This window comes from Malurus melanocephalus, unplaced genomic scaffold (genome assembly GCF_030028575.1).
Source record: "Malurus melanocephalus ecotype Western Australia unplaced genomic scaffold, MMel_1.1 scaffold_81, whole genome shotgun sequence".
Classification (NCBI taxonomy): domain Eukaryota; kingdom Metazoa; phylum Chordata; class Aves; order Passeriformes; family Maluridae; genus Malurus; species Malurus melanocephalus.
Genome location: NW_026623313.1, coordinates 911670 through 933997, shown reverse-complemented (window position 1 = coordinate 933997; position 22328 = coordinate 911670). Strand labels below are relative to the sequence as shown.

The 22328-nt window shown below is 39.7% G+C and overlaps 1 protein-coding gene across 1 annotated transcript in view; it reads left to right on the top strand.

The window, feature by feature from the left end:
- PLA2R1 (phospholipase A2 receptor 1) overlaps nucleotides 1–6181 on the top strand; it is a 39096-nt gene extending 32915 nt beyond the window's left edge. The window contains exons 25-30 of the mRNA XM_057367628.1: nucleotides 21–189; nucleotides 1097–1237; nucleotides 1662–1778; nucleotides 2214–2390; nucleotides 3074–3103; nucleotides 3313–6181. Of these exons, the coding sequence (XP_057223611.1) occupies nucleotides 21–189; nucleotides 1097–1237; nucleotides 1662–1778; nucleotides 2214–2390; nucleotides 3074–3103; nucleotides 3313–3530 (852 nt within the window). The 3' untranslated portion in view covers nucleotides 3531–6181. The remainder of the gene's footprint in view (nucleotides 1–20; nucleotides 190–1096; nucleotides 1238–1661; nucleotides 1779–2213; nucleotides 2391–3073; nucleotides 3104–3312) is intronic.
- The last annotated feature ends 16147 nt before the right edge of the window (nucleotides 6182–22328 follow it).

Here is a 22328-nt window from a genome sequence, read left to right as displayed (position 1 = left end):
CGTGAACTTTGTTTTGGCAGAAYGGGCTTAACTTTGAGTGGTCGGATGGGACCAGGTCTTTGTTTACCTTCTGGGAAGATGATGAGTCCCAGGCCTTTGGCAGCTGTGTTTACATGGATACTTCAGGGCACTGGAAAAGTGGAAATTGTGARCAATTTCTGCAAGGAGCAGTTTGCCATGTGCCACCTGGTAAGTCAGAACCACAGTTTATGTTAAATCTTTGCAGCTGCAAGTGTATGCTCTGACAGTGGAAATATGTGAAAGGAGATTAATGGGTTTGAGGTTAAGCAATGTTAAGCAAGGCTAACTATCATTTAAAACTGAAGTACGTTTCTCTGTATTTCTTATTTGTGAAACCATTTTTTCCCAATAAAACATTGGCCATCAGATCTGATCTGTAGAAGAATGGAGAGAGAACTTTCATTATGGAAAAGAAACAGGAAAATTACTTACTCTGTCTCATCAGTGAGCATTATATTACTGATGAAAAATGAGGATTGCTAATGACCTAGCTTGAAGGGAAATAAATTCAGTTTCCTGAAATTAACTTTGGGATGGGCGAAGGGGAGCATTTAGAGCAAAGTGAAAAATTAATCACATCTTCGCTGAGAAGYACATCAAAGATTTTGCAGTCTTTTTTAGTTAAGAATATTTTTCTGTATCCTAAAATATGTTGTGTTTTCTGCAATGCTCTGTCAGTTACCTGGGCTTCAGCTGCATCCAGAATTCAGGGGTGGAGCTCCATTCAGTCCAGGACTGCAGGGTCTTGTGGCAGCACCCAGCTCTCCAAATTGCTCCCATTCAGCAGAGTTGATCACCTGGGCCCGTGGTTTGCTCATGACCTGCTCTGCACATCACTATCAGTTAGGTTRTCCTGATCCTGCTGCTGCAATCCAGCAAGGCTTTTGATCAGAAATAAAACCATCTGTACTCATTAAATACAAGTATATGCAACCRCTAGGTTTTCACTTTGAAAAAAATTGAGGCATAACACAATAATGTGCTTTATTAGCATTACTCCAAAACAGTGTGTGGAATGCTATATTAATGTGTATTTTGTTGTGCCAATAAAGCTGTGCTGTTACTTCTATCACAGAAAAGAAACTCAGTGACTATAAAGGCTTATGTTCAGAAAAAACTGTACCCTGGATCAAATTCAAAAACAGTTGCTACAGTTTTTCCACAGTTCTGCAGGGCATGAGTTTTGATACTGCATATGAAGTCTGCAAAAATCAAGGTAAGTGATTATTTTTAAGCTACCAAATGTCATTGTGATATCTTTAAACAGWTTATTTTCTGAAATGACTGAAATCATGGCATATGTTTTCTCTGTTTCAATATAACAATAATGGAACTCATAAGCCAACTATGAAATTGGAGGCAACATAAGCGAAAAAAAAGGTTCCTCTCCCTGTAAAAATACTGGTTTCTTCAATAATATGTAAATTGAACTTTTCCCCCTTCAAATTTGTTTTGAAGTCATGTGAGAAGAGTTTTATGTTTGCCTGAGCATTTTCACATTAATTACAAATTTAAGAACTTATACTATATAAGCAGACTTCTTAAGCTTTTCACTTAAGACTGGTAACGTTAACTTTTTGAAATACAATAGTACATTCAGCATGGATTGCTTGAAAAATTGTTCTGTGTTTAATTTGTAGGATCAAATCTTCTTACTATTCAAGACGAAGATGAAAATGCCTTCATTTTGGAAGAATTACACAGTTTTGGTTACTCCRTGCAAATGGTTTGGTTGAACRTCCTGCTTGTTACAGACAGTAAGTTTGGGGAGGAATAGAAGTGCATGTAAGAAKCTAGGGGGTTTTGGTTATTTTAATGCTAGCATAACCATCTTCCAAAATAGTGYTGTCTTTTGAGATTTTGTTCACTGATTTTTGCCTGTTTATGCGTCAGTAAAACCACTGAAGCTTTCTGCAGATGTTACCAGCATTCTGAATACTCGATATTCATACATGCATGTAAAATGCCTTTTTTCTTCCTTCTTAAAGATGCCTTACAGATTGCCTTCTGTAGTGTTAACTACATAGGATGTTTCTAATCCTTCAGTAAAAAAGGTAATACAGTGACCAAACAGACAAAATCCTGATATTCCATAATGCCATATTTTTTATGTGAGGATAAATCTAACTGAAACAGAAACATTTATCAAAATTTTATTCTAGTTTCTAATTATTTTTATCTTCCACCCATAGATGAGACAGTCTCCTGGTTTGATGGTTCTCCTTTAAATTATTCTAACTGGGGCATCTGGGAGCCTGAATTTGATCATCTCAAAGGGAATTTCTGTGTCAGCTTGAGGACCACAGATGGAGTCTGGCAATTATCTCCTTGCAAAGAAAAGAAGGGTTTTGTGTGTAAAATGGATGCAGGTACGTGCTTCCATAAAAGAAGGCAATTCTGTCCTTATAACCATTGTTTCATTTGCTCCTTGTCACTTGCTTACTTGCAGTTAGTTTTCATTTAATTAATTCTGACCCTTGGCATTAGAGAAGTACCAGTAAAAGCCCTGGCCAGGGTGGGTGAGCTCTGTTTGGGGAACCTGGGCAGYTGCTGTGTCAGTGCCAACTGCAGGAGCCTTCCTGTGGCATCAGGGTGACCTCCACAGCCCCTGCTGGGTGGGCAGGTCCAGCCTGGGAGAGCTGGGCAAGCACCACAGCAGTAGGAACGTGGGTCTGTGAGAGAGGTCAAGTGTTTCCAGAGCCCACACAAAATCCCTCARTCACTGCCAGACCCATCAGCCAGATTGATCCAGCTCTGCATGGTTCTGTTCATGCATTTATASTTTAAAAAGTGGGTAAATACTGCTGCTCATCCTTGCACGAATGCCAGTTGATATATTCCATCAAATTAAAGGGATTTTAAATAAATACTAGATTATGTTTAACTTGGCCAGTTAGAATAACATTGACATGAGTCAAATTAAACAAAGAACAGGCTATTCTTGTTGGTTTTAGGTAGATTTTCTTCTCAGTATCCATTTTAAAATGAATATACATAATAACCTCTGTTACCTCTGTGGATGATTTTGTGACCATTCTGGATTCTATTTCAGATATCTATGMAACAGAAGCTTCTGAAAAAGGTAAGTGCTTTATTTTTTAATAAGAAGTAATACACATCTGTAGCTAATATTTCGTGAGATAACATTTTTCACTGCTAAACCTGTAATTTAAAATGTGTGACATATAAGGAATAATATGTTTTCCATAAAACAGCTGCATGTTTACATTTAGAATTACCTTTAATTGTAGCTATATTTGCTTGCTGACGTTTTCTGTTCTTCCCTTTCAGCATCATACAGTGGGCTTGTAGCTCTGGCTGTTCTTGTGACACTGGTGATGTTGGCTGCAATTTCCCTTTTCCTGTGGTGCCTGCACAAAGAGAATAACCAACTCTTCCGCAGGATGCTGTGGGTCAGAAATGCCTATTTGCCACAGATTAATGCTGATAGTCCTACTTTGGAAGAAAGCATCCTCATTTCTGACTTTGAGAGAAGTGARAACAATTAATTGATCAGAAGTAGCAAGCGATCTTGTCTTCTGTGTGAAATTTCACAACCTACAGTGGTTTTCTCATTCTCAGGAGTCCCTCAGGGTGCCCATATCCTGAGAAAACCTCATGGCCATCAGTATGAATGCTGGAGGAGCTTTCTACCCTGGAGAGCTTTTGCTTTGTGGCAGGATGAAGGAGGATGCAAGGCAAAGCCACAGAGAAATTTTCTTCTCTGAGACAAGCCAGGAATTGAAAATACCCACAGATCATAAACCTCCAACCACTCGCTGGAGGTCCCACAGCAGCAGGCATTTTCATGCAACTTTTTCTTTTGGGAATGTTTGCAGAACGTGCTTATGAGCTGTCATTAAAATTTGGCCTTGAATTTAGGAACTCTGAAACATGTTCCAAGGATTATGGGGAAGACTTTTTTTTTACTGGCAAAATGAACAGTTTTGGTTTTTCTGCAAAATGAACAGTTGTTTTTTAGACAGTAGATTCTTGCCATGTAGATTTCCAAGCTTGCAGGGAGATGAAGTCATTCTTCACTTGAAACTGTCAGAGTTTTGGTAGTTTGGTCTGTGATGCCTAGTACATGTTATAAAATAAATTAGTCTAGAGATAYGATGCCATATGGGCTTTGTCATCCTGAACTTATTATATCCATTTGAGATGCATCCATCATCCTGTTAAAGATTTAGCTRTGCCATGTCTCACCTAGATTATTTCAGACATGGAATCCCATCAACCTCCCTTAAAAACATATTTTGGCAGTATCTGCTGAAGAAAAAAAAAACTGTTGTAAACTTTGCTGAAGGTATGGAACAAATGGCTTTACTGCTCACCTGCAGTGTTTCTGTGAGCAGTGTTCATGGACACTTGGCTGAGACCCCACTCTCCAAAGCCAAGGGTGGCATTTGGGGGAGCCACACTGCTGTTCCCAAAGGGTGCTAGTCCTCTAACCCCAYGTAGCAGACACTTTCCCTTTCAGTGTTCCTATGAAGGTGCTAAGAAAGAAGATGAATTKTGCTGACCCGTTGGTCTGCAGGCTGATGGTTATGAAGGAGCCAGGCTCAGGTTTTAATTTCAGTTGCAGCAGCCCAGACAGAAATGCTTGTTCTCCCTGGGATTCCACCACCCTAACCAGTCCTCCACCCACCTCTCTGAAAACACCTGGAAGCTTTTCAGGGATTTTATTTTTTTTATTTTTATTGCAGTGTGGAAAAACAAATGTTTAATCATGGTTACTTCAGAAAGGATTTCGTGTTGTTTCCATCACCTCTAAATGCTGCTGCAAAGGGCTGTATTTGTTGTTCAGTTTCATGGTTTCCTTGTTTCAAGGTGACTCATTCTAAAAATTTTGCAATAGCCCTGAGCTGGAGGTGTGTTCCTCAGAATTAAGCAAGCAGCTAAGGCCAACTGAAATRTTTTTACACAATATTTGTGCACTTGCACAGGAATGTATGACTGCCTTTTATTAGATTTCATATGGCCAAAAATTGCCTGTTCATGCCATAATTATGTGTAGGGCTATTTTTAAAAATTACATAGTGCATAGAATRTTTCTATGCTGGTTTACAGAACTGGTTTACTCTTTTTGATAACTTTCAAGTTGTAGCTATCACAAGTTTTTAATCTTAAATTTTTCTATCATATAAAATATGAATAGCTTTTCTGTGTACATTCTGTCTTGTAGTTTGACCCCATACATTAGTATTCAGTAATATTCTACAAGTTTTGGTTTCATCCTCTAGATTTATCTGTGGGACTATTTTTATTTGCAGTCCACTATTAGAGTTTGTGAACTGCAACTTTTGAGCACAATTGTCAGATAATCTATTGTTTATATGTATTAACTGTGATAGCTTCTTTACAACCAAAAGAAAAGAAGAAAAAAAACTTAYGGCTTTCTCTCCTTTCCCCATGAGTATTTCACATATCTAAACTACAGTTGGAGAAACTTAAACCAACAAACCCCCTTCATCCCATTCACTCTCGAGGGTGTAAATGCCGCTGCCTTACAGTTCAGCAAGGGGAGTGGCTTGCAGGGTGGTTTTTGTTTGCAAGAGTAAGCTGTGTCATCTCTGAGAGCATGTATTCATTGGGCTACAGTGCTGTTGATAGTTATACAGACTCTGCTCAGATTTTGCTATGGTTAATGAAGTTGTACTTTTTCACAAAACTTGACAAAGATGTTTTATCAGTTTCCCTTGAGGTATGTTTTATTCCTTAAAATATAGCTGAAGGTCAGTGGYATAATCAATAAACCTAATCTCAAAACAGTGATTGTTGATTAACATTGGTGTAAATGAGTTTGTATTAAACAAAACRAAGTCCAAAGTTTCTTCCTAATTTGAAGTGGTTTTGAAGGAAGAGACCAGATTGATATTTATTTCTAAATATTTCATCATTTAACTTTTTATAATTGCAGGTATGATTCACTCAAGAATGTAATCATTGATTGCTTTCTAGTCTTCCTTCTGGATTTTGTTACCAATGGCTTTCAATTGTTTCCCCTTAATCAGAAGTTTCCTATATTTTCCCTGATCAGAGTATGTGGTGACTGTTTTTACTTCTGACCTTGATGACTCTGGCAGTGAGATTCACTGTGTTATTTCAACTGGAAAATTAAAGCATGACTAAGAGTTCTCTGTGCTGTAGTTTTTCTTGAGTCTTTCCCTAAGGGAAGAGGCATTTAGTGTCTCATAAGAGCAGTGCCCAGGCCTTGCACTGGATGATGCTGTTTGGAGGACAGCAGGCTCCAGCCTCTTCCTGGCTGTGTGACTGCACTGGGTGCTGCATTGATCTCCACACACAGGGTGCTCTGAGTGTTTCCCAGGGCACGGATGAGGACACCCCAGAACGTGTGTGTATGAGGTGCTGGAAGGAGGTGGGAGCCACAGCACTATCACTAAGGATGATGGGTGGGATCATGGCACTAATTTATAGATATTCTTCCAACCTGCTACCTGTTCCCTGCAGGAGGGAGCTGGGGCCACCAGGGATGTGTGATGGGCTGGGGAACTTTCCTGCTGAATTGTGGAGGCTGTGGTCTATTTGTTTCTGCCACAAATGGGGGGAGATATGGATTTGCAGCACAGCAGCTTCCATCGATGTCACCTAAGTTCTGCCTATGTCCAAGAACTGGTTTCCCCGCAGCCTAAATAGGCAAGTGAAGGTTGTGGTTTTGTTTGCCATGTTAGCTTCTTTCAGTGCTCTTACCGAAAGTGTTAAATSTGCAGCCCTGATGCAGATGGGTGAGTAACCATCAGGGCCAAACCCACAGGCGGCCGTGCTGTTCTGAGCTGGGATGAATAAGGTGGATCGTGGTGCTTGGAAAAACACTCGGTCCCGGTTCGGCCAGTAGATGGTAGTGGTGCACACAGAGCTGAGAAAACGAGCTGTGCGAGAGAAAATACTGCTAGGATCTGCTCCTCGTCCTTTAGAARTTTAGTTAAACAAGAATCCCAAGTCACAGGACAGCAAAGTGCAGAGCGGGTTCTCAGCCACGGCCACAATGTCACCAAACGGCGTTTAGACGGCTTTCCAAGTCTGTGCTCCTTCTCAACTGCTTTAATGAACGCATTGAAGTGCTCGGAAAGGGATAAAGCAAGTCCTTGCACTGGTCTGTGAGCTTTTCATTTCTTCGGTGAGTAAAGAGAAAATCCATTCAGGCTGCTAAATAATAAATAAGTATATCTTTGTGGTATATTTTTTTCTGATGCCTTTCATGGGAAGGTAATTCAATGAAAATGCTCCAGCCATGTTAAGGGATTTATTTTAATATTTTATTTCTTGACTSTATCAGTGTAGGCAATTGCTTACCAATTTTCATGGGAAATAAAAAAGTAAGATATAAATTACTGCATAAATAATCCTTCCACTGCACTGTTGAAAGCAGATTTATTTTTCTCCTCCCAATTTATTCTGGAAGTTGCCCAAAGCATAGGCGTTCCTGATCCCTTTCTATATTCATTATCTTTATGCAGAATGACCGTGATTTGGATTTAGATCTTAGAAACTTAACCATTAAAAAAAGGCACTGAGGATAATTTTGTGATAAAACCTCACTTCAAAACCTTAGTTTTTACTATCTCGTTTCCTTACTCTGGAGCTTTTCTGAGACTTCCCCAGTCCTCCTATGATGAAGAAACTGCATTTGTCTAAGGAAGTGTGCTAGACCCAGCCTGTTGCAATACTTATGAGTAACACCATGGTAATTTATAACCACGGAAGTGATTCTCAGCTGCAATTGTTTCCAAAAGAGCACAGCTAGAAAATAGCAAAAATACTTCTACTACCTTTTTCTTTATTTCTCAGGCTTTTTTTTTTTTTTTCTTTTTGTTGACTTGTTGCTATTGTTGTAACAAATTCTACTTTTTTCTTAACCTCAGCCTAAAGACAAAATTCCTACTGTGGTTCTCAGAAATAAATGTTTGAAAACATTTTCTTTTAGTATCAACARTGGCTAAACTTGTATATACAAAATAATTCTTGAAGTGTAGAGTAGGCTGAAAGTTCCTCTTCTCTGCATGCTAGCAAAGGAAAATAGGGAAGCCTGTCTTTGTGAACCATGCACAGAAAGGCACAAGACTAACAGCCTGCTGTGTACCGAGGTGGATGGCCTGCAGCAGTGGGGATTGTCACCCGGTGCTTGAAGGCCATCCAACACCACTGGGTGGATTAGGGGAATGAAACAGCTGGGTCAGTATCCCAGAAAACACAACATAGAACAATACCATCCCTGTAGTTTTTCAGATTTTTATAGATGGATGTTCATCTTTAGAAATTAAAGGTTTCCATTTATGTTGTACAAAAAAAAAATCCTGTTCTCTTTTGTTTTTTACCTGAAAAAACAAAAAGCACTGAAAATTATCAAATGCGTTCCTCTTCTGCGGATATTTATTCAGGTCATTTGTTCTAAAGCATGATCTTAGGCCTTTGATCCCAGCCATAACCTGATTAAATCTGCTTTGCCATAAACCTTGTGTGCACTGTAGATGAGAAGGCCCTGGAAAGTCCCCACAGAGCTGAGAACAGACAGACTCCACCTCATCAGCAGCTTTGGGCTGTGTGGCTTCACTGACGCTGGATTTGGGACACCAGCCCAGAGTTTAATGTTTCCAGGTTCATTCAGGTGTGCRAGCAGAATCCATAACATCGGACATTGCCAGTGAGCTGGCATACACAAACTCTTAATATATTAAGTGAAAGAATATTCTGAGTCATGTAAGACTTCATTTTTTATGGTCCCAACTCTGCTTCATCTGTATTAGTTTGTTTTGGTAAGTTTACTGTTCATGCTAGCCGGCTTACTGTTACGTACCCRAAATCTGACAGCTATCTAAGGGCTTACATGACCTAGGCAATATTTTATATTCAAGAATACCAGAAGGATTCTTTCTGAAAATGTAAGAAGGTAATATTCATGCTGCTGCCTATCATGCCCTGCTAGTCTTCTGGGATGAAAATTATGTTGAGGGGAAAATTAAATTATTCTCATTATTGTTTCAAAAGTAAATATTGAAGATGGAATTTTACATATGGGATACATTGTAGCTGTAAAAGACATAAGGTTCAGTTAAATGTGGAAATGCATCATGTGAGGCTTTTTGTCTGGAAAGAAGAGATATTTAGAATACATACAGGAACAGTGGCTACTTTACCCTTTAACATATTTGTAGTATAAATAACAGAGTGGCTGTTCCCCTCTCACCATACCCAGAAACACAGCTATGTAGCCTTTATCCCTGCAGGCTCCTCTGGAGCACACACACCACRTGGCAGGGTATCCAGGTGTAATTAAGTTATGGAAGAAGGAAGAAAGCCAATGTGGGCTTTTTTTTCCCCTCAACATTCTGGACAGTTTTTTTTCATCTTGTCATTGACCACCCACTTGCCCAACCTTCCTGAATCTAGTGTGTGTTGATGATATGGTTTTTAATTATTGCTATTTATATAAAAATATGCTCAATTCTTGCCTGATTAAAAAAATGTAAAGTGGAATTTGGGTGAGTCATAGTTGYTCTTACAGATTGTTCAACCACTTGCTCTGATGTAGCACAAAGCAAACCCTCATGGAAGGAAAGACAAAAGGAAGAACCGTTCACTGGAGAAAGCAAAAGTATCARGAGAACAGGGATCAGTTATCCCTCCTATTTGTGAACACTGGAACAAGAATTAAGTGACTGAACTGCAGCAGACAATACGTGGTGATAAGTGGGGATAGCTGGGCTGGCAATAAGCAGCCAAAGCAAGTGGCAGGGTCAGCGTGCACTGTTACATTCAATAACTGTGGTTTAGAAATAAACAAATCAATCCACCACAGCTGCTGGGGATTTGATTCACAGCACTGCTGGRTGGCCCTTTCAGGTCACCTTGGGTAACAATGAGTAAGCCTGACCTGAAAATATTGGTGTGTAAACATTTGTGGGACTGCTGATGCATCATCCCACTGCCTTCTAGCCCAAACCCGCCTTCCAGTTTTCTGACCCACACCAGTGTTCAGAGGCCAGAATTCAGGACCTCTGGACACAAATGCCATGCAGCTGGAACATAAGAAAAAACCTCTACTTAAGTTTGTGGTTTGTCTCTGGATAGAGAACRAGTGAAGCTGAATCATCCAATTCATCTACTATGGCAGCCAGTGGGACACAGGCACKCGACCTGCCCTGGGTACATAAAATCCAAATCCAGGATAAAGGATGTGGAGGCCCAGAACCACTACATGAAGAACTCAAAAATAGAAGGATATATGCAAAAACTGATTTTTTTTGCTTTAGTTTCTTTTCTACTTTCTGATTTTTGTGGCAGACCAGGTGATGGGATGCTTGATGATCTCTTTGCTCARGTTGTACTTTGAAGATGTTTCTGTGATGCACTTTTAATAGTCCAGATGCCTCAGCAAGTCTGGAGCTGGGCCCCAGGTGGGGCCAGCCTGTGGGGAGAAGCCCCAGTTCTGTGCATGAGGCAGTGATGTCCCAAACGCCCCTTTCTTCCTCTTGTATAACACAGTAGTGGAAACAGCAACTTCCTGAACAACAACTGCCTGGTTCAAAGCACTGAGATGTGACTGACTGACAGGGCAGCTTTTGGCAGGCTTACAAATATCTGTTCCTAGCTCCACGTGGATCTGCTGAAGTTGATGTGTGGCCAAATCTGGTTCAAGAACTGTGGGATGGGCTGTAAAGTCCATGACATTCAAAGAAAAGCCATATGAGAAAGGGCAGGAATGGTTGACCCCAGTTCTACCAGGATCATAAAACCATAAAAAATTTCCTTTTTGAAATTTGATACATTTAATCCTTTTGTATAACAACAGCAAAATAAAGAAAATTATTTCTGACGTGGACATTCTTCAGTCTTTTGGAAAAGATATTTAAACAGAGCTCATAGGTTTTCTGTTTTCCCTGGAGACTGAGAAACATTTGTGGGATCCTGAAAAAAGCTAAAAACCTCACGTTCTCAAGTATAAGGACACCCAGAACAGATGCAAAACTTAACCAAAGGAGCATAGTGCTATGTTAGTGCTAGTATTTATTGTTTTTATGATTGCATTTTTAAGCAGTCATTCTTTTGATCCATGCTAACTGCTGGTCAGGGAAAGAAAAATAAAGCTTACAGAGAAAATAACAAAATATTCTGGCTGGAGGCCAAAACTTCACAAGAGAATACTGAAGCCTAATATGTTTTGTTTGACGTCTTTGTTTCTGATAGATGTTGACTGAATTCARTAGGATGACGGCACTTTGAACAAAACCAGCTGGGGAAGTCAGTTTGCTAATTATTAACCCTCTAGGGAAGAGACTGATTTGGAAATGTGCATTCCAAACATTCTGGGAAAATATAAAAAACTAATGCAGATCTCTTTGGAAAAGAAATACTTCACACTGTGGTTTGTAYTTTTAGGCAGAAGGGGGGAGATAKCTTGTAATATATGACTGAATTTCTCAAGACAGGTAATAATTCAGTCTCAGACGTCTTTTCTCCSTGTAGAAGGATTCAGCAGTCCTGAGACTGAAATAAGTCTAACATTAAGGAATGATTATAGGGAATGAGGAGAAGTTGTACATTTACTGTGATAAWAATCATTGGGGGAGGGAAAAAAGGCTATTGTCAGCCTCTTGACCATTTGTCAACAAGAAAAAGGGGGATTTTGRAAGCTGTTAAGAGGGAAAAAGCATCAAACTTCATACTTTGCCTTACAAAATATTATTCAGAAGCTACTGTGATAAATAGTCAGATACCTATATGTAAAAATATAAATACCAAAATGTAAAGAAAAAAAAAAGTAGAATAGTCCTTAGACAGTAGGCTCTGCTGTGACATATTTATATTGCATTCTACCTGGATGCTCTAATCCTTCCTCTGTAACCTGGCCAGAGAGATGGCCATGTAAAAGTGCAGGGCTCTTCTCCCCTCATTTCGGGAGTTTTAGGAGTAAAAGAGGAGTTAGATATGGGCACTACACAAAAATTCAGTGCAGTTCAGAGTTGAACTAGTGCCAGTCRTAGCTATAATTACAGCATGAAATGGAAACAGAAAAAAGAGAATAAATGGGTGGGGGGAGGGACAGAGGGGGGTATGAAATACTGGTAAAAAAACCAAAACAAAACAACCAAGGATGGAAGATGAAAAGAAATTTAGGAACAACTTTCACTCTTTGCTTGACATTGGAGCTGTTTTCCTGCTTGGCACRCGGGTTACAGCACAGAGACATTGTCTATTACAAGTAAGTGCCAAAACAGATGTAGTAGAATGCATTATTGTTTAAAACAAATAGGTCATATGGRATGCTGAACTGATTTTTGCTTTCTTCACCATAGTTCAGTGAGATGCCATTTTAGGTGTCAGATTGTTTAAGAAAAATCTTACTGCCAGACAAGCTTTTTAAAGTTAAACTGCTTCACAATTAGTTTAACATCAGAGTCATGCATATTTTTGCCTTTTTAGAGCTGTAGGTGGTATTACGTGCCAAGGTAAAGTGCTATCCAGCTGGCAGTGTGGTAGATAGCAAAGTACCTTCTGAACTTGTTCATCCTCTGACTATTTGCAACTCTCTTTGGTTGCTTTGGTATCACACACTCATCTGTGTGTACTGACAGCTGCTACAAATGACAAACTGGAATAATTATGAAATGTGACATTTCCAGAGTGCTGCAAGAGCCCCCCTGTCCCTCCCAGGACTGATTTAAATTGCAATTGGTTATGTAAAACAAACACTTAGAGTATTTTTTACAGAAAGCTAATTAAATTCATGTATCTGAGAATGACCACTAATGAGAGTCCTGGTTTGCCACCTCACACTTCAAGGTTAGAGGGAAAACTCACACATTTGCACAAGAATTAATGCAAAAGGGACYTAACCCTGCCTGAAGTGTCAGCTGTATGAGATGCCTGCAATTGTCCTGCTGCTTTCATCCTGCCTGTGTGAGAGTAAAAACAAGCCTTCAGCCAAACAAACAAACCCAACAGGTGGGATATTCGGGGCATTTGGGCATTCTTTGCCTAGGTAGGTACAATACYAGTAAGTAGCCAAATGACATGAGGGGTCAGTCATTGAGTCCATGAATAAAACAGTTCTTATTTCTCTGTTTCATAGAAAACCTGGGCTAGGAAAGCAAAACTGTGCCTTTTACTGTTGTGCTGTTTGGTGGCAGGTACAGGCAAAAGAATTTGCCCAGTGCTGGGACCTGGGGAGCAGCTCTAGGCTTTGTTTCCTGGCTTCACCATCACTATGTCATCTTGGCCAATTCACCTGGATTTTTGCTTTGAGATTTTCACATACAAAATGGAAAAAAAAACAACCTTATTCCTTGGCAATTCCTTAGCAATTCCTATTCCTTTCTTGTGAGAAAGATTGCCAAGTRCCATGCAAGATGCAAAACCAGCACCTTGTTACTAATGGGGAGCCCCCTTGCAGGAACAGAGTAAAGTACCTCCATTCCATCACTGTATCCAGGCTGCTTCCAAGGCCAGACAGATGCAAGTTTTGCCAGAAAATTGTTGGTAAAATTTAATTTTTAAAGGGTTTTTTTTTTTTTCCAATTAAACTTGAAACAACTTTTGTTCTGAATTCAGGCTAATAGCTGTAACAGGAAGGGGCTAAAGTGTAAAGAAATTGATAAATGAATTCTGTTTTCAGTTTTGTGATGGGTTAAAAATGTGAGATTATCATCCCATACTTTATTACAGTGTTCTTGCAGTGTTATATTACAGCATTAGGAATCTTTCAAAATCCATGGTATTTTTTACAAAATTAAACTAATTGAAGGCAAAGTGATCTCTAGCACTATTTCTATTTGCTCATACTTTGTTTTCATGTCCAACACTTGTGTTTAAACTTGTTTTGTTAGAATAATGAAACACACTCTGACTTGGAATCTCCACTAACCTTTGCTTTTTAAGTCAAGACTCTTGGCTTCCCTTTCACTTGCTCCTAATTTGCCATGTCTGTCACGTCCCCTCTGGCAGAGCTTAKGGTTATAAAAGTGTGTGGGAGTAAAGGTTAAAGATAAATGCTAGGTTTAACAAATATGCTTATTCTTGCCATAAGGATTCACTTCTAAGGTTCGTGGCTGGTTCATTCTATTTTTAAGGAAGCATCTCAATTGCATTCATGTTTGTGTCTGAACTGAAGTTAAAATCAATATACTTTTAACACTCTGTCTCTCTGAAAGCTTCAGGTTGTCAGCTCAACTCAAGACTTGATTTGTAAAAGGAACGTAGTCCAGACGCCGGACTTTACCCCTGTAAGTAAATGTTCAACAGGTCACAATGAGAACAAGTAAGATTGTGCTCCAGTACCAGCAGTACTGGTTTGTGGGGAAGCAGAAGTGGGATACAAAATTCCACTTTAWACTCTAGTAAACATTTCAGTGCTTTGAATAAGCGCATCAGCTCCTGAAGGAAACACTGAGCACTTACTTTAGYCTGGTAGTCATTGAATTAATCTGGATCAATGTGGGTTCAGATTCAGAGAAAAGGATTGCATTTCAGTTTTTAATAGCAAAGATGCTCAAACTGTTGTGTATGTTTTAAAACAGGGACAACAGCATTTTCTCTTTCACTCYCTGACAGCTTTCCTAGGGCATCAGTTCATTGATGGTTTAGAGAGCAATGAGGAGCTGAAGAGCTCTGTACTGTCCAGGTTTCTGCAAGTGTATTGGCAGAMAAAGGGAGACTAGAGAAAATGTGGGCCTRCTGYTGAGTGTGGTTGCAGTAATACAGGATGTGGACAAGTCAGAAATATTCAATGCCTTCTTCACCTCTCTGTACTAGTAAGATTTGTTTTCAAAAATTCCAGGCTCCTGGGACCAGTGGGAACAATGGAGGCTTACCCTCAGTAGAGAAGATCAAAACATTTAAACAAACTGGACACAAGTTCATGGGMCCCAGTGGGCTGCAGCCACAAGTGCTGAGGGAGCTGGCAGATGTCATTGCAAGGCCAGTCTAAAGTATCTTTGAAAGGACAYGGTGATCAGAGAAAGACTAGAAATTCAATGCAGATGCCATGTCTTGCTTCAAGGAGGGAAGATGTAGGAAACTACAGTAGGCCAGTCATCCTTATCTCAATACCCATGAAGGTGTTGGAGCAAATAATTCTGAAAACTATTTCAAAATATATTAAGGATATGGAGATGATTGGGAGTCATCAGTATGGATATATGAAGGGGAAAATTGTGCCTGATCAGCCTGATAGCCTTCTGTGATGAAATACCTAGCTTGGTGGACAAGGAGAGAGCAGAGGGTGTTAATCAGCTTCAGAAAGGCTTTCATCACTGGCTGTGTCCTCATTAACCAACTGCTGAATAGACAAGCAGATAGTGAAGTAGATTGAAAACAGGCTAAAATGCCAGGCTCAAGAGATTCTAATCAGTGCTGCAAAATCCAGCTGGAGATCAGTCACTAATGGGGCACTCTTGAGGTCAGTACTGGGGCCGATACTGTTGAACATATTAGTGATCCTGAATGATAGAACAAGTGCACTCTCAGCAAGTTTGCAGACACTTGAAGACTTGAAGAAAGGAGGAGTGGCTGATCCACCAGATGGTTGTGCTAACATTCACAGGGATCTTGGCAAGCTGGTCGTTCAGTCAAGAGGAATCTCATGGAAATTTAACAAAGGGAAATGCCAAATCCTGCACCTCTTGCCTAATGACCCCACACACATTATTAGGGGCTGAGGACCAACTGGATGGGAAGTATCTTAACAGATAAGGATCTGGGAGCCCTGATGAACACTACTTTGAACGTGTGCCAGCAATGTGCTGTGTCCTTGAGGCACAGGTGGCCARCAGTATCCTGGGCTGCATTAGGAGCRTTGCCAGTAGGTTGAGGCAGGTGATCATTTCCCCCTATTCGGCATTGAGACACATTGGGAGCGCTAGATCTAGTTCTGGAGTTCCCAATGTAGGAAAGATAGGSTTTTACTGGACTGAAGCCAACAAAGAGCCACAAAGATGATTRCAGKWCTGGAATGTTTGTCATACGAGGAGTGGCTGAGAGCTGGAGAAGAGACGGCTCAAGGAGATCTTATCAATCTATCTAAAGATCTTAAGTTAGGGTGAGTAAAGAGGATGAAGCCAGACTCTTCTCAGTGGCATTCAGTGAAGCAACAAAGGCAACAGGCACAAACTGACCCACAGGAYCTTTTTTTTAAACAGAATGATTTTTTTTTTACTGCTCTGGCCATCAGACACTGGAGCAGATTGTCCAGAGGGGTTGTGGAATCTTCATACCTGGAGATATTCAAAATGCAACCCTGGGCAACCTGTACCAGTTGACTCTGCTCTAAGCAAGAGGGTGCACTACATGATCTCTACAGATCTTCTGATTCTTTGACAAGGGTACTTTGATTTACTTCAACAACATCTGAATATTTCTTCCAAGTTCACTCTTTAGAAAGAGGATTCTGATGCTTCCAAAGTTTCCACATGCTGATGGGATTTAAATTGTGGGCCACACATTCCTGCTGGGGCCTATGATATATCCAGCCCAGTTTATTCTGCATGGCCAAACTATTTCAGTTTGAAATACAAACCTTAAGAAATTTATGGACTTCATAGACTGAAGTGCTGCCGCTTAATAGAACATATATAAAAATTGATGGTTTAGTACTATGGGTTTATTATTGCCTCTAAAAAAGAACTAGAAATGTAGATGCAGTTCTTAAARTAATAGGATTATTCAGCATCAATTAAATAGATCACTAACAGGAAATCTATACACACTTCACAAGATAACCTCTTGTCTGGGGTTTTTTGATTGTTTTTTTATTTTTTTTTGTAATTTTGTGATTTATTTAGGTATATGAAGAATTAAGACATTCACAAATCAAAGAGTGATAATAGTACTGTTTAGGTATTTTACTGAATATAGAGTGTTACTGTATTTTCCTTTTTTCTCTTTTTAACATTTAAAAATGTAACCAGAGATACTCATTCAGCACTGTAAAGTAGGTCGTCCACAAGCTACCATAAAGAGCAGGCTGACGCCTTGACAGCCTCAGCAAAGGAAAGAGAGTGGCCTTTGATTTTTCCAGGCCAGGAAKGGGTTCAGATTGGACACAACTAATGATCTCTGCAATAGAAATATGTGACATGCAGAGGTATTGTCTGAAGTGGCYAAATCCTTTTTAGCTTATAATGTACTCAGAAGTTTGGCTTAGAAGTTTATTACTGGTTTGTGCTTGTGCAGAGCACTGCAGATCTGAGTCATAAGGGATTTGAGTTGCTCTGTACTATCTTCATCTTTCTCATTCTCCCTCGTGCATTTTGTGTCAAGCACATGAAACCAGCTCAGCAGCAGTGCTTGTGCAGTGATGACAACCTGATAGCAATACCCTCAGAGTCTCTCCCTGATTCACCCGTGGTGTCAAGCACAGAGAGAAGTCCTATACACTCATTTATATGCACTGTCCACCCACAACCTTATCTCAAGTTGTGTGAGTGTTGAGTCACAGACAGGTAGTTCTTGTTCAAGACCCAGCTTCTTGCAAGCTGTGTAATAACAAAAGCTATTTCAGTCTCACAAAAATTATGAGTAAGGTACAAATAATTTCCTTACAACAAAGGCCACTCAAATCAATAGAAAAATGCAAAAAAAAAGTTATTGTGAGGAGGAACTGATCATTTATTCACCCAGTAGGAGCTTTCATCCAGATAAAGAAATAACTGATGGACCATATCAACCAGATCACTCTTGTCTGCATTCTTTCAGACCTCATGAAAAACCTGTCTAGAGGCCTAGATGGTAAATACTGCATTTAGAGAAGATGTATTTGCCCTGCCCAAATAGATCATATTCATCCAGGTGCACACAGTTTCTACTGCTTTGCCTGGTACTGATGTTAGGCTTGCCAGCCTTTAGTATTTTCCATCATGTCACCTCATTTACTCCCTGGAATCTTTTTAAGAGATCCATGTTGCATTGACCCCTCCAGGGTCTAGACACAGAGRAAGTATGAGGAGAAAGGTAGGTCCATAAGTAGATGTGTTCTTGCTCAGTGCTCAACACTGCCTTTAAAAACTCACATCTGCAGATTTGTTATTCTGCCTAGTTTGGATCACAGCCTTTCCCAGTCAACACTTTCAGGGAGAGTCTCTGCTGACAACTCAAAAAGAAGGGTTCAAGTATGGGGATCATCTGCTTATYCCAGTGAATATATGCAAATACATAATTTAGCTTCTCTGGAAGCATTTTGGCCTCTCCTCYTTTTTTCACTCTGCAGTTATCCTTTGATCTGTCAGACTCCAGTGGGCTTCTTGGTCTTGATGTACCTAAGACAAGATTTAAYATTAGGCTGGATTTGTTGTGAGAGTTGCTGCTCACAGTTTTTTTATGGTTCTTTCACTGTGCTTTCCTTTAACATGTTGGTTTATGATCTTTTTTGTGGTTTTGCATTTGGAGAAGACTTAAAGTTCTGATTTCTAGTAATCTGCCCTGTGGTGAAATTATTGATGCCCACTTCCTTTTGCCAGTTCTCAAGACTTTAGTAAATGGCATACACTGATGCTGTGCTGTGCATCCTTCAGGAAGTTCAGCTCCACCTGTAAGAATTTGCTGTTCCTGGCAGCTACCTTTTGTTTCCTATTTACAAGCTTTCTCATTGCTATGTCTCTCTCCCTTTTGAAAATGGGCGCAACTGCTGTGTATGCTTGGCCTTTKTCAAGCCTGTGGGAATTCTGAATGTAAACACAGGAACAGAAACCTTGAGCTAAAGATGTAGGTCAAGATCTTGCACACAAATGAGGACCAAATGAGGGGCAGCATCTATTCTGTGGCTTCCCCATCCCACTGCTCTGTGAGGCAGTATCGATGGAGTCTAATGCAGTCTGTGTTTCACAGACCACATGGAGGCTACCTRAAGTACAGTGCTGGTTATATTTCCCACCCTCTTTGCCCATCTGATCATCCTCAGCATGCCTTCTCTGTCCTTCTGGTCAGGCAGGCAAGCTGCAGACTTAAGACTACATATGCTTAAACCTGACATTTTAGKGCACTGGCTTCTGTGCCACCTGCTGGGTTCCTATTTTGTTGACTTCATCTGATTGTAAGTTCTCAGCAATAAATGTCATTACCCCATAACCAGCAGAGATGACTCTTACATYTTCTGTATATTTTAGATTCTGGTACTACAATGTCCTGAATGTGTGTTGCRTGTCCTTGTCTTTGTCTAAGACCAGGCATTGGATTTCCCTCCACTTATTCACTGGGTGATTAGCATTTTTATAGAAGTATGTGTTGTTGCAGTGTTTGTTTCCTCCTTCATTTCCCATTTGAAAGGTATTTTATTTGTTTTCCATTCCTTATTTTTGGTCTCTGGCCTCTCCCGCATTCAGGAAGRCACAATTTCCAAACMTTTGCTGAAGGCACATAGAAYTGTGTGTTTCCCACTCCTGCTGCCACTCAGTTTATATCTTCATCAATCACAACCTTTAAATGCCAGCAGTTCAGCCCCCAGTGAGTCCACTGTATCCATACAGATTTTTTTATCTTAGAAGTACTCCCAAGTTCAGATCAATCTAAATTTTGCTCTTTAATCCATTCTCTCATCGGCTTGTTGAAAGTTTGCTCCTTTCTGGTCAAACATAAGGCACTGGGGAAATTTTAGAGATTGCTACTAGTCAAGGATGAATTCTGCTTCCAAAACATGTGAGACCCAAAACTGCAGGCTCTTCCCCAGCATTTTTAGGGAATTGTTCTGCTTTGCATGTTTAAAGAAAACAAACAAACAAACAAACAAACAAACAAACAACCTTTCTTATTTAAAATTAAAACTCTTCTACCTGAATTGATTTTTATTTGCTTAAAAACAGTTTTCCATATGATAACTGATTTTCTTTTAAACCATTCCTTTGAATGATTTTTTTTTTTTTTTTACAACAAATGTAACATGGTACAAAATATCATCTTATTTGCCATTTCCCACAATCATTATTTGAGTAGCAATCCCACGCTGGCACAGTGACAACAGAAAACAGCTTTTGAGGATAYTGAGCATATAAACTCTGCCAGTAGAACTACTAAACCAAGGCATAATTTCTGTTAAAAATGCACAGTACAGGTGTCAGAGACCCTTTTTTAAAGTGCTACAGAAGAATATAATTTACCATTTTACAATTTCAAGCAGTTGTCTCAATGTTAAAGTACTGCTTATATAATTTTGTTATTGTTCCAGGAGCACACAGAGATCCTAGCAGGAGTCAAAGTCAAACCAACACCCAGAGAAAGACGTTCCTTGCTATCAACAAACACGCAATGTGGATGTGTCCACACTCCWTTCTTTGTCTTATTTCCCAAATCTCTCTGTAGTATTTCAGTAGGCCTGAATATGAATGTTGGAATATGCATCAGGGCAGAGCTGGAGGCAGCACTACAGAAGTTGCCACTGTCATATTTGAGTAAAAAAGGAGCTTGGTATTAGAAGGAAGGTCTGTAATTCTTTTTATTATTTCTGAAAGTTACTTACCACGTGCACTGAGCAAAACAGAACAGTTCTAAAATGCTATAATAACATCTAGTTATTTATTGTGAATGGGGATACTTAAAGAGAGTCAAATGCAAGGGTCCCTAGCAATAATAAACTCTTCACGCACAATAAAAACCTCAAAACTTTGGGACTTATGCCAAAGATTCATACAGAGATTGTAGAAGAGATGTAAGAAACACATATAAACTCAGCTGAGAGAGCATTTGATTCCATCCTAAGTTTACTGTGCAATACAACAGTTTCACAATGTGCTAAAAGGTTAGGCCACTGCCACTGGAAACAGGAAATCTAGAGCAACAACATTGAAAAGCCATTTTCCTTTGTGTTCCCTTTTTGCTAAAAGCACAACATTCTTTGATGTTTAAAAATAATTAAGTCCTCAATATCCATTTWAAAAAACAAGGCAGCAAATTAAGTGTCCAAGAAGAAAAGACCATGCAGGTGGAGTCAATGCAAAACTAAGTTAAGTTACTGCTTAAAGACCTCTCTGGATACAGTGTCTCTTTATCCAAATAAATTTGCTAAATGCTTGTCGTACCCGCCCCCCCACCTCTTTTGCATTTTAGTGACTTTTTTCGTGGCCATGCATGCGATCAACTTCATCAAATTAAACCTGTTTATCTGTCAAAAAGTAAGCACTTGGCTTTTAGCCATGTTTRTGGTAAAAGTTGCAATTGTCCAGTTTTTCTGTTAAACTATCTTTAAACATGTCCAGGGCTGATATTTTAGATGATTAGCAGGCACTTTACTCAAACMAGAGCCATGTTCTAATATTATACTCAGCAACAGAATCCAGGTACAATTGAAATCTTTGACTGCTGGCTGCTTTGTGGGTACCATCACTTTCTTGGAAATAGTCCTGGAAATAGTCCTTGGAAAGAGTCAGGAAATAACTGCTCCGGTAACTCTTGTAAGCCTTCACATGGCTGCTGRGTTTGGTTGATTTTGTTTTTGTTTTTCCTGTAAGGATGTAGGKATTCAGTAAGGTATTGTAAGCACCAATGTTGCGAGGTTAAAAATGTAATAAATAACTAGTGAAACTTTTTCAGATGTCCCAGTTTCGAAGTCATTGCTGGGGGAAGCAGAGAAAAGCAGAAGTTACCATGTCCAGACTCTCTCTCTCTCAAGTTACTGGAGGTAGCAAATCCTTTTCCACCATTCCCTTTGTGCACATTGGCACATGTGGATGCACTCAGCCAGAAAAACTGGATTATAATGTGTTGAATGTAAGAGGAGGAAGGTTGCCCATGCAAAGTATCTATTTCATGTGGTGAGCAGAAGAGAGATAAGTGGAGATTTACGGATAGACAGGTGTTGACACTCTGCAGGCATTGCTATTGTTATAAACACATGGGCAATAAGGGCAAAAAAATGATCTGTTGATAAGCAACAAAGACTCCTGCTAGAAATACAAGGCTCTTAGTCATGATGTTGGCACCTTGAARGRCKTTTTGATTGGAAAGRCAAAGTAGTCTTCTTGGAAGCARAAGGCTGCTGTGCATTACTGTCAGCTCTKTGGYTGGGCCCCTTTGRTATCTGAAATTCTGTATTTGGTTATCTCTGCAGGCATGGTTGAAATTTGCTCAGCCATTAGCTGTGCTTTCAAGCGAGCTGTAGGTATTCATGGGGATGTATACTGTTTGTGACTTGCAATACAGAAACTGCTCACTGATTGTGCTGTGAGTAATGCTGCTGTGCAGCTCACATTAAGCGCAGAAGCCTCCTTAATAAAGGATAAGTCCTGTAAGAAGTAGGCTTTGTCATTGTCACAATTTTGATAAGCTTTAGTACAAAACCACYTTTTCAATAACAGAAGACTGTA